Genomic DNA, 11026 nt, shown 5'->3' on the forward strand with positions numbered 1-11026 from the left:
CACCCTGCATGCCCTCATAGCAGCGCTGCAGGCCTCGGGTGAGGGCTGGAGGGAGGGAGGGGGCATCAGGGTACGGTGGGGAGGGAATCGCACGGCGCTGGATCCTGACCGCGTCAAGCCCTGATGCAACAAACGCATGCACCGACGGACCCGAGCAAGCCTCCTCAACCCCACGCCCGATCTCGTGGCGGACATGAGGGTTCGTGCCTGCGCCGTACCTTCCGCAGCCCCCCCCGGACCCTGCAGTGACGATGCATCGCCGCCAACACCCTCCTCCCCCCCCCTTCTCATCGCAGCGGTGCACACCGGGGCGGGGGCGCAGACGGAGCTCCTGGGGGCGGCGGTCACCCTGAGCTTCCGCTTCGTCAAGCCGGTGAACCACGACCCGGACACGGTGAGGGAGAGGGAACCAGGGGCATGGGGTGCCCGGCCTGGGCGTCCACGGGTGGGCACACCGCGCAGGGGCTCACGCGGTGCTGAGGGGCCCCTGGCAGCCTGCAAGGCACCCTGGCAGGAAGTGCAGGGGGGAAAGGCGCCCAAATCGTGCCCCCATCTTCACTCCGTGGGACTCTCACCAGACAGGAGCGACCCCCACCGTCCAACCTCCCAGGTGTCGGCCCTGGTGCGCGACCTGCTGCGGACTCTGAGTGGCACCTCCACGCCTGCGGTACCGTGGAGATACCGCCTCCTGGCCGCCGCGTTCACTTGCTTGTTGCTCAAGACGGCCTCGCCAGATGACACGGCGGCCATCGCCACCACGTTTGCAGGTGCGAGTGCCTTGTTCTAGAAATCAACATTCCCATGGCTGGCCTTCGCGTGTCTGAAGGTCGGCGCCCTCTACCCCACCTCCCCACCCTCCCAAACCCCACCAGGCCTGCTGACCAGCGACCTGCTGCTGCTGCGCCAGGTGGCGCTGGCGGCCACGCTGAAGCTCCTGCTGCCGGCGTGGCGCCCCGACGCCGCGCGCCCGGTCACGCCCGCCGAGGCGGCCGCCGCGGCCGCCGTGCGCGGTGCCATGGAGCGCGGCGCCCCCGCCGCGCTGTTCGCGTGCCTGGCCGGCAACCACGCCAACCTGACGGGGGCGGGGGATGGGGATGGCACCGGCTCCGGCCCGGGGCCCATGCTAGGCAGCACCGACGAGATTGTGGCGAAGCTGGCGGTCTCTTCTGTGCTCCGCTTCTCCGTCTGGCCATGCGGCCGTGAGGCCGTGGCTGCCGTCCAGGATGGCACCTTCAAGCCGGAGCACGCCGCACTGGTGCAGGCCCTGGCGCTCACCGCTCCGGCGGTTCTGGGGCCGGGCCTTCGCGCCGCGGTGCTGGAGGCCCTGGCGCGACCGCAGGACGTCGACCGGCCGGCCACCGCCGCGGCGGGCGAGTGCCTGGCGGGGCTGGTGGCTTCGGGCGTCCCCTTCGAGGACGGTGAGGGGAAAGGGGAGGTTTGGGAGGGTTGTGGGGGAAAATAGGGAATTGCTAAAGGGTGGGGGGGGGCCCTCCCCGGTACGCACCAGATTGTGACGACTTGGGAGCGCCGAGCATCTGGCAACACAGCCGCAGTCGACCCGCCTCATAATTTGGTCATGCTTTTGGCCTGAGTGCGCCAGAACAGGCCCAGCTTGACCAACCGCCGATCGGCTGGCCCGGACCAGGCACTGGCCCCCACCCCAAACCTCCCGTCCCAACTCGATGCACAGGGTCCTGGGACGAATGGGTGGGCCCCGCCTTGCAAGAAGCCCTGGCCTCGGCGCCGCTGGAGCAGACCTCCGCCTGGGCCAGCGGGACGCTGCGGTACGCCGCCTACGAGCTGGCGACGGCGGGAAAGCACGGCGCACTGGCGCAGCTGTGCGCGCTGGTGGCCGGCCCTGCCCACCCGGGTGAGTGCTTGTGGGTGTGAAATTGTATTTGGGTGGTTGGAGGGCCAAACGTGCGTGAGACGGGTGCGCCCCTGTTGCGGCACCCTTGTCAAGACGGTGCGAGATGTGCATGCGGCGAACCAGCCCATGATCTCAGCATGTGACATGCGCTGACCCTCACCCCACGCACGATCCCCCTGTGCAGGCGCGGGGTCGGGCGCGCAGTACCGCCGGCTTAAGTACCTGAACTACCTCCTGACGGAGATTATCACGGTGCTGGGCAACCGCTCCCACCCCGCCTTCCTCTGCAGCCTGTGGGTGAGTCGGCCATCAAGAGGGAGGAGGATTTGATAGGGCAGGGGGGGGACGGTAAGACTTGGTTGCAGGCACTGAGCCATGGGCATCACTGCCATTTCCCCACCAGAGCTCCCCCAGTTCTGTCGGTGTGCCCCAAAGTGGGCACGTCGCAGGCATGCAGCACGATTGATTTAGCTTTCAGATGCCAGCCACGCCCCTCCATTACGCAGGACTCGCTGCTGAGGGAGGTCCCCGAACTCGTTTCCCACCCGGGCCAGATGGTGAGGGTGGAGGCGGCGCGCCTGGGCGCGCTGCTCACCGCATCCGTGCTAGACCAGGCAGAGGTGGCGCGCCTGGACACGCGGGCAGGCGAGGCGCCGGCCGCGCCGCGCGCCAACGGCAGCTGCCGCTTGACCCTGGAGCCCCTGGTGGTGGCGTGCCTGGACGACCTCGTGACACAGGTGCGCGCGGGGAGGAAAGGAGGGCCAGGATATTCACGGCATGGTGTCCATGAAAAGGACCTGTTTGAGAGGAGAGCATGGGGGGAGCAGAAGAGCCCAGAGCAGCGCATGGGTGCGGGCATGAGCTCGCTGCCGGTCACCCTTCGCCAGTGTGCGTGCGTGTGTGGGAGGGTGCGCTCGCTTCCCCACAGCCGCCCGCCGCGCCCTCCTCCTCCACCCATGACATCCACCTTGTTCTTCGCACCCACACACACAGTTTGACGCCTCGGTGGGCATCATGTTTGCGGTGGCGCGGGACGCCCCCGTGCAGCAGCAGCCCGGCACGCCCACGCCCTCCCAGGCGACGGGGGAGGACGGTATGGACTTTGAGGCCGCGGGCGCAGAGGACGACGCGAGCCTGGCCTCGCTCAGCCCGCCACCTCACGCCGGGCCGGGCCTGACGCCGTCGGAGCTGGGCGCGGCGGCGGGCAGCGCCGGCGACAACCTCGACCCCGAGGTGGAGCCCAGCCCGGGGAGCGCGGTGCTCATGCAGCACGAGGGTGCCGAGGGCCTGGAGGCCTCGCCCTCGGCCCTCAGCCTGGCACGCGCGCCGCTGGGAAAGGAGAGCGCGTCGCCCAGGTTTCAACAAGGCGAGAGGTTCTGGAGGGGGCTCTCTCGGTGGATGAGGGGTTTGGGAGGGTGGGTGGCATGTTTCTGTCGTGCAGGCTGCCCTGGGGTGCCTGCTCTCGTAATGCATGATGAGAGGGAAGGGCTTTGAAGAAGGAGGGGAGGTAGGCACCTGCCAGTAGACATCATGGACTACCTCGGCAGGCGCCGAGCGTGGAGATGGGAGTCCGCCTGGGAACTTTGACCGTACCCATCCCCCCGACACACCTGCCACCAAGTCCGGCCCCGACATCATCGCCTTTCCCTCAACACCCAATATTCCCAACCCCTCGCAGCCCTGACCCGCGTCGCATACTGCGTGGAGTTTGTGGCGCAGGCCATTCAGGGGGGCGAGGGCACGGTGCTCCTGCCCTGGCTGGTGCGCCTGCTGCCGGGCATGCTCAAGATCCAGCGCCTCATCCCCAGCGAGCTCCAGGCGGTGTCCATGGCGGCGCGCAAGGCCGTGTCCCTGCTCAAGTACCTGCCCCTGATGCACCCGGCGCTGGTGAAGAGCGTGCTCGCCACCCTGGTCCAGGTGCGTCGGGGGGGTGGGTTTGGGTGTAGGGTCATGGCGATGCCGGATCAGCGCCCAGGTTGGGCCATGGGCATCACCAAATGGTCTCGCACTGTCCCGCCCGTGATCCCGCGTCGCGACTATTCCCAGCGAGATCCCAGTCCCAGAGCTTTAGACACAGCCTTCTCAGCCAGCCCCCATACATTCTGATGTACACCTCCAGAGTTCCCCCTTTCCTTCCCTTCCTTAGGCCTGTGGCGCTGAGCTGTGGCCCGAGCGTGCGTCGGCCCTGGTGTACCTGCAGTACTTCTGGTTCCGCCACGTCTTCCTGCTGGGCACCGCCGGCACCGCCGCGCTCGTGACCGCCGTGGTCGAACGCCTTTCAGATGCCAAGCTGGAAGTCAGGGACCTTGCGGCCGCCACGCTGTCGGGTACGTCGAGGGCGGAAAGGGAGGGGGCGCTGGGCTGGGAGGAGGAGGGGGGGGGGGGGGGAGGACTGACGCTCGGCGAGGCACCGGCGAGGCACCGGTGTGGCCCCGGCCCAGGTCTGTCAGCGGGCCTGGAGTCGTCGCCACTGCGCAGCTGTTTGTCAGGATACGCTCGCGCTCCTCCACCCCTCGATCATCCTCCCGCCCGCCGTGACAGGCCTGCTCAAGGGCATGGAGGAGTCCAAGACGGCGTCCCTGCGCGCCGCTTTCCTGGCCGACGTCGAGCGCCTGCTGCCCGCCAAGCGCGGCCGGAAGCGGATGGTGCCCGGGCCCCTGCCGCCGCTGCCGGGGACGGCGGCAGCGGCTCCGGGCCCTAGCCTGGCCCGGCGACACGCGGCGGTGCAGGGCCTGCGCGCGTTTGTCCTTTCCAGCCCCTACGACGTCCCCGCCTGGCTGCCCGGGGTGCTCATGGCCCTCGTGCGGCTGGCCGGCGAGCCCGCGCCCATCAGGCGCGTTTTTACCACCGAGGGGTCGCACTGCCTTGGTCCCTGATGGTTGTTTGGGGGGATTGAGTGGGTCCAGGGAGCGTATTGGGACCTTTTGCGGACCCTGCACCGATCGTGGAGGGGTGGGCAGACATGATTTGCTACAAACAGGTTGCCCAGCAGGCCATGCCATGTGGAGGCTGCTGTCCACGCACTCCGTGACCCCACCGACGCAAGCTCATCCCCCATTCGGTGCACCAACAGGGTGACGGTGACGAAGACGCTCGCCGAGTTCCGCAGGACGCATGAGGTGCGCCGGGATAATGTGTGTGAGAGGGGGGCTCATGGGGGGCATGACCGCGTGCATTGGACGGCGCCTGCGCCTTTGGTGCCCCTGTTTCCATTCTCGCCGCCTTGTATGCTCAACCACACACACACACCGCATCGCAGGAGGCGGGCCTGAGCGAGGTGCGGGACCAGCTGACGTCCGAGCAGTGGGAGGCGATACGCGACGTTGCCCACCCCGCTCCCTACTTTGTCTAGTCCCCCTGTTGTGTTGCTGCTGCGAAAGATGATGGGGAGTCAGCCTTACATGAGGAATCAAGGGAACCGGGTAGTGGCACACACATGGATACTATCGTCAGGTCAGTGGGGCAGGGGTCAGGGGCATCGTTTCCCTGGTCAGTGTGAGGCAGGCTTCACGACAGCCTTCTTGGGTGCAGCCGGCTTGGCCTTCTTCACTCCAGCCTTCTTTGCAGACAGGGCCTTGGGTGCAGACGTCTTGGCCGCCGCATCCACGGCAGGCTTGATCTTCCTCGCAGCTGCCGTCTTCAGCTTCTCGCCGGCTGCCCCGGCCTGCTGGGCCGCAGACTTCGCTGCGCCTGCCACCGCATTTCCCGTCGTCTTCGCAGCTTTGATCACTGCAGGCGTGGCCTTCGCGGCAGCCTTGTTGACTACAGGCTTGGCCTTCTTGACCGCTGCGTCCACAATAGGCTTGGCGTCCTTGATGGCCTTGTCGACAGCAGGCTTGGCCTTCTTAACAGCCTTGTCTGCTGCAGGCTTGGCCTTCTTGATGGCCTTGTTGACAGCAGGCTTGGCCTTCTTCACAGCCTTTTCCGCAGCAGGTTTAGCACTTTTCAAAGCCTTGTCGATAGCAGGCTTGCCCTTTTTCTGCGCGGCCTTGGCCACATCCGTCACTGCCTCCTTGACCTCTGCTGCGGCAGGCTTCACTTCGTCAGCCACAGTGGCAGCAGCCTTCTTGATGCGAGGCTTTGCTGCTTTGGCTGTCTTGCTAGCATTTGTCTGTTGATGGAGCAAGAGAAAGGGATCAGCTGGACTATGCAGGGGGAATTGAGTTGAGAGTACAGCAACAGACCCATTCGGTGAGTCTTGAGGGACCATAGCAATCATTCACATGGAAAAGACAACACATTGTTATTGTTTGGTCCCATGTTCACCTGGACCTTAGCAGAGGCTGATTTGGCGGCCTTCTTCAGATCTGTGGCCTTGGTTCGCTTCTTCTTTAAGGATGGGTTCTGCGAGGATAATTGCGGAATCCGTTGTTACCATGGAACGAAAAGGGAGTGGTCAGTCTCATCAACCCCAAGTCCAATATGTATACGATAATCCTAACCTTCTTCCCCGGGGTAGGTCCTTGCAGCTTCCTGGCGGTCTGTGCGAGCTTGAAGGATGCCTTGTTGCGCACCAGGACCCCCTGCTCCGACAACTGCTTGATGGCACGGGACACAGACTTCTCCCAGGTGCCCGTCAGGCTGGTGTTCTCATCCGCAACTTTCTTACGGATAGCGTACAGGGAGGAGCCGGAGCGCTCCTTCAATCCCCGCACCGCGTTGAGCACGAGGTCTCGAAACGGAGCGTGCGTAGGGGCGGTGCGAACGCTTGCTTTGGAGGATTCCGGCATCCTGAAAGGGGGTCTGACCTTGACTGCGATTTCGAGTTTAAACTTTGGCGCCCGTCCTCCCTTCTTGTTACTTTTCGTGACGCGCGGGCCTCGTGTGTGGGGCGGATCCTCGGCGCTGCGCGCTTTCCATTTCGATCCTGCTCATGCCCCTTACTTCTCCTCTCACAGAGGGGATCCAACAGGTGGGCACGAAATAGGATGCAAAAAACCTCCATACGAGAGTTCTTTCTCAATCAAGGTGCTTGTGGTGAAGGGAGTGCTCGTGGATCCCACACAATGGTCTGTAAACCTACGTGGCCTGTATTCAGTGGTAAATCCCAGGCAGCCATGCGAGTGTTTGCCGATCACTCCCAATTCTGATTGATTGTGGAACCCCAAAACGGTCCCCCGAACCAGTCAAAATTCAAGTATAGAACAATGTTGCGTCAGATCTGGACAGCATGGCTGCCGGGACGAGTAGCAATTCTTGTAAAACTATGACTGCCCCAGGATTCTGCATGATGTTGAAGACTTTGGACAAACTGTCCCCGAGCCCACCGGTACAGAACTTTCGCAGGTTCACACGAGCACTTGATAGTCTTGAAGTTCCAATCACAGGTCTCGCAGTGCTATCAACTTCCACCTGCTCATGTCAATCGATCATTTATGATATGCATACCGAAGGACAAATCTTTTGGATCCTGCTCCTCCCGCCATCCGCTCAGCATCTCGGAGTTGTGGTGGAGTTTCGCACCAAAGTTAGGGCGATAAACGCATGCCAGAGCACATTCAACGTGTGAACAATACAGAATAGCTTGTAATGGAGAACAATATCGTCGTGCATAGCTTCTTCTGAAGACAGCAAGCTGCATGGGCTGCACTCCCGGTCATCGCGCATGAGCGTCCTCCATGATTGACAGAGCGGAACATGACCCCGGCACAGCCAGTGGATACATGATGCACGCTTGATAATGAGTCCTCTATGTGTCCATGCCGGGCGGGAGACGCTTCCACCATGGCCAGAAAAAGGGTCGTGTGCAGGGCGTGCTTGGGGTCGTCATGTTTGCCGAGCTCTCCCGCTCATCGCAGAACACAGCCGACTCATAGGTATTTGGAGCTTACTGTGTGGTGTTTAGGCTCTCCAGGATCGTATTAGGGGCCCAGATGTGCGTAGCCTGCAGGTTTTAGGATCCCATGCTCCCTGTCTTGGCATGGTGTAAGGGAGATGACGAGCCACCAGCGCCCTCATCTCAACTGCCACCCGCAGCGCAAGTCAGCGAGGTCTCCACTGAGACGATGCAGCATGCCAAGCACTCCGTCAACGTCATCCTCGGCTCCATGGCGACGCTGATCACGGCCGCAGCCGCTGCCGGGGTGGGTGGCACGATCGCCCTCAACTCCAAGCCACGAATGCTGGCTGAGAGGCGGGAGGAGAGGAGAGGCGGAGGACATGTTAAGGTGTGTGAGGCAAGGTGGGGAGGAGTGCAAGGTCTCCCTCGCGCTCGGCCATTCGCACCAATTGTGTTGGCTGAGCTTCACCGCTTTCAACCTCTTTGTGTCCTCATTCCATGCATACAGTTCCCAGAGCTACTGTATGGAGTGGATGTCAGCGACAGCCGGCTGCTCAACAGACCCAGGTTCCAAGCAGCTGCAGAGCTTGCGGCAGAAGCCCATGCCGGACAGGTGGATGTGCACCCTGCGTGTGGGTTTGGCAATTGGCATCGGTGCTGGATGGGAATGTCACTCACTGTGGTGCCAGGTGTGGGGTCGGCTGGAAGATGAGCTGCCCTGTTTTGCTGCAACGATCGCCGCAGGTGCGCAAGACTCGAGAACCCTACATCACCCACTGCATCGAGACGGCCCGCATCATGGAGGCATTGCTCTGCCCCTCCGAGCCAGATGCCAGGTGAGAGTGTGGAGGGGCCAACTGTATCGATTCACTGTCATGTTTGTGTGGCTGTCCGGCCTGCTGCGGCGCGGATGCTGTCGTCCCTGGCGTGAGCGAGTCTGCCAGCTGTGTTGCACGATCATCACTCCCAGCACTCGGTGCCCGGCCCTACCCCTCCCACAGAGCTGAGGATGGTGTGGCGGCAGCGGTGCTCCATGACGTCATCGATGACACATCTATGACCCTGAGCGATATTCAGGGGGTCGCGGGGCCGAAAGTGGGTGGCGGTGGTGGTGCATGCAGGGCGGTGGGCGAGCTGTGCCCCTGACGTCGATCGACGGCTCCCGAAAAGGCTGGCACACCCATCCCTCCTGCCACACCGCCAGGTCGCCTCCATTGTCAGCATGGTGAGCCAGCTCAGCGCCACACACCAACTTGTCCGTCGGCGACTACGGCTGTCGGTGAGCTGCCCGGAGGATGGGCAGCTGGTGGCATGCCTGGGCATGGGGCCTTGCAGCCAGGGAAAATTGTTGCGTGCATTTGTCATTTGGGACGGGAGGGGGCTCCAGCCGGTTGCTGGCACCCCAGTCTGGCCTGCCTTTCATACCAGGCGCATCTCCTACGAGGGGCATACACCTCCCCCCCCCCCCCTTCCCCCTTCCCCAGGCCAAGGCCGCCAGCTACGAGGAGAGCGCGGCGCTCCGGCGAATGATCTTGACCATGGTGGCAGAGCCCCTGGTCATCCTGGTCAAGCTGTCCGACCGGCTGCACAACATGCGCACCGTGTGAGTTGCTGGCTGGCCTGGGCGGTTTGGTGGGCAGGGCAGGCTCGCGCCTGCCGATGCTATCATCGGTGCTCACACAGCTGGCCTGTGACGTTGTCTGTGCAGACTCTGATCCTTGCCCTCATCCATCACATCCAGGTACGCCCTGTCGCCCGACAAGCAGCGCGCCGTCGCTCAGGAAACGCTGCGAGTCTGGTGCACCCTGGCCGAGCGTTTGGGCCTGTTTGCCATCAAGGTGTGTGAGCGTCGCGAGCGGCACCAACTCACCAGGCGGGCCTGGTGCTGCGCTTCGTGATTGCCAAGCCTGGCATGAACCGGGAGCAAGGCTTCCGGGGCCCCACTCACACGCACCTGTACCCTGTCGACCCTCCTTTCAGGGCGAGCTGGAGGACCTCTGCTTTGCTGTGCTCCAGCCCCTGGACTTTTCAGCGGTCCAGGAAAGCCTGGGGGCTGCCTGGGCCCCGCTGGATGCCCGCCGCGACGCCTTGAGCCCCGACCAGGTGGGCGGGAGGCGTGAGGGGGGCTGATGTGCAGCCCGAGGATCTCCCCACCTGCATCCTCGCCCCTCCTGGGGTCCCCCAAGGTCTGGCAGCTGACTCGTCAGATCGCACGCCGCCCCTGCCAGTCCCCATCCTGGCTGGCTCTGAGCGCATCCCAGCGCCCCTCGATCCAACGCAGGACCCGTCTCAGACCAGGCGGCGGCCCGTAGCCGGAACACGCACGCCCAGCCCCATGCCCTGGCTGAGCCCAACACAGCGACAGGTGGGCACGTGGTGCTGAGGCGACCCAGCTGCTGTCTGCATGCCTCAGAGGGTGGTCGGTGCCTGCAGGCCGGGGTGTGTTCGTGCAGGTCCACGCCAAACGCCTGCCTGCTGCCTCATGCCTCATTCCCGACCTTCCTCAGACCATGTCCCGGATCGAGAGCGTGCTGCCATTCGATGCCTCCACGCTCAACATGAGCTGCTTGCAGCAGAGGCCAGGGTGCGTGGGTTGTTAGTTTTGTTTTCTTGATTGAGAGGCGGAAAGTGCAGTGCACTGTGACGCCAGGCAAACTAATCATTGGGATTCCGTTCCTCCTGGGTGCTGTTCAGCGAGCACAAGATGGTCTCGAGTGAAGGAACGATCAGCCATCCCTCCAGCACCTCCCTCGTCATGCCCTTCCCTCCCCCTGGCTCTTCTGGTATCTACACAGGGTGGGCCACGCTCTGGAGGTCCTGCAGGCCTGTGCCCGGCAGGTCCTGCAGGAGATGGAGACCGAGGGCACAGCCCTGGGCCTGGAGGTGGTCGTGGAGGTGAGGCCACGCCCCTATCGGGATTCCAGGGCAAGGGGTCCATTGCGGTCCCCTGCTTCGCAGTGCATTCCCAAGCAGGAGAAGGCTGTGACTGTGGAGCTTTGTTGCCCGCGCTCAGATACTTTCGGCCCTGAGCTCAGCGCCCTCCCCCTCCCCCCTGATATCCCAATGCAGGGCCGAGTGAAGAGCCTGTACTCTACTTACAAGAAGATGGTGCGGAAGGGGGTCCCCCTCGAGCAGGTACTGGACGCCCGGGCACTGCGCCTCATCGTGGACGACATGGAGGGCAGGTGGGGCAGCTTTGGAGGTCAGGCACCCTGGAATGGCTTCATGAGGATCTGTCTGTGTCGTTGACGGCAGGGACCGGCGCCAGGCTTGGTGGCATGCCTGCAGTGGCCCTCATCCTTGAGGGCAACCCTCCCATCCTGGCCGCCTGAATCCACTCAGCGCCCAGACCCTCGTCCCTCCCCTCCCCCACACCC

General features: G+C 63.8%; 3 protein-coding genes across 3 annotated transcripts in view; 2 read left to right on the top strand and 1 right to left on the bottom strand.

Annotated features, from left to right (window-relative positions):
* The window catches only part of F751_6162 (Proteasome activator complex subunit 4), a gene marked incomplete at both ends in the record, with an annotated part of 11485 nt that extends 6263 nt beyond the window's left edge, over positions 1-5222 (top strand). The window contains 13 exons of the mRNA XM_011399796.1: positions 297-394; positions 611-767; positions 873-907; positions 1205-1418; positions 1691-1870; positions 2055-2167; positions 2377-2490; positions 2864-3275; positions 3549-3787; positions 4017-4197; positions 4412-4724; positions 4944-4989; positions 5130-5222. Coding sequence (XP_011398098.1) covers positions 297-394; positions 611-767; positions 873-907; positions 1205-1418; positions 1691-1870; positions 2055-2167; positions 2377-2490; positions 2864-3275; positions 3549-3787; positions 4017-4197; positions 4412-4724; positions 4944-4989; positions 5130-5222 — 2195 coding nt within the window. The remainder of the gene's footprint in view (positions 1-296; positions 395-610; positions 768-872; positions 908-1204; positions 1419-1690; positions 1871-2054; positions 2168-2376; positions 2491-2863; positions 3276-3548; positions 3788-4016; positions 4198-4411; positions 4725-4943; positions 4990-5129) is intronic.
* A 138-nt stretch (positions 5223-5360) lies between these two features.
* Positions 5361-6600, bottom strand: F751_6163 (Histone H1.2; the record flags this gene model as incomplete). Its single annotated transcript, XM_011399797.1, has 2 exons — positions 5361-5981; positions 6313-6600. The coding sequence occupies 2 exons, from the start codon at positions 6598-6600 to the stop codon at positions 5361-5363; spliced, it is 909 nt and encodes a 302-aa protein (XP_011398099.1).
* A 1275-nt stretch (positions 6601-7875) lies between these two features.
* Positions 7876-11026, top strand: part of F751_6164 (Guanosine-3',5'-bis(diphosphate) 3'-pyrophosphohydrolase) — a gene marked incomplete at both ends in the record, with an annotated part of 11572 nt that continues 8421 nt past the window's right edge. Inside the window, 11 exons of the mRNA XM_011399798.1 lie at positions 7876-8037; positions 8158-8262; positions 8394-8485; positions 8651-8744; positions 8854-8874; positions 9134-9252; positions 9391-9487; positions 9630-9752; positions 10157-10233; positions 10445-10544; positions 10719-10851. Coding sequence (XP_011398100.1) covers positions 7876-8037; positions 8158-8262; positions 8394-8485; positions 8651-8744; positions 8854-8874; positions 9134-9252; positions 9391-9487; positions 9630-9752; positions 10157-10233; positions 10445-10544; positions 10719-10851 — 1123 coding nt within the window. The remainder of the gene's footprint in view (positions 8038-8157; positions 8263-8393; positions 8486-8650; positions 8745-8853; positions 8875-9133; positions 9253-9390; positions 9488-9629; positions 9753-10156; positions 10234-10444; positions 10545-10718; positions 10852-11026) is intronic.

This window comes from Auxenochlorella protothecoides (genome assembly GCF_000733215.1).
Source record: "Auxenochlorella protothecoides strain 0710 unplaced genomic scaffold scaffold82, whole genome shotgun sequence".
NCBI classification, from domain to species: Eukaryota; Viridiplantae; Chlorophyta; class Trebouxiophyceae; order Chlorellales; family Chlorellaceae; genus Auxenochlorella; species Auxenochlorella protothecoides.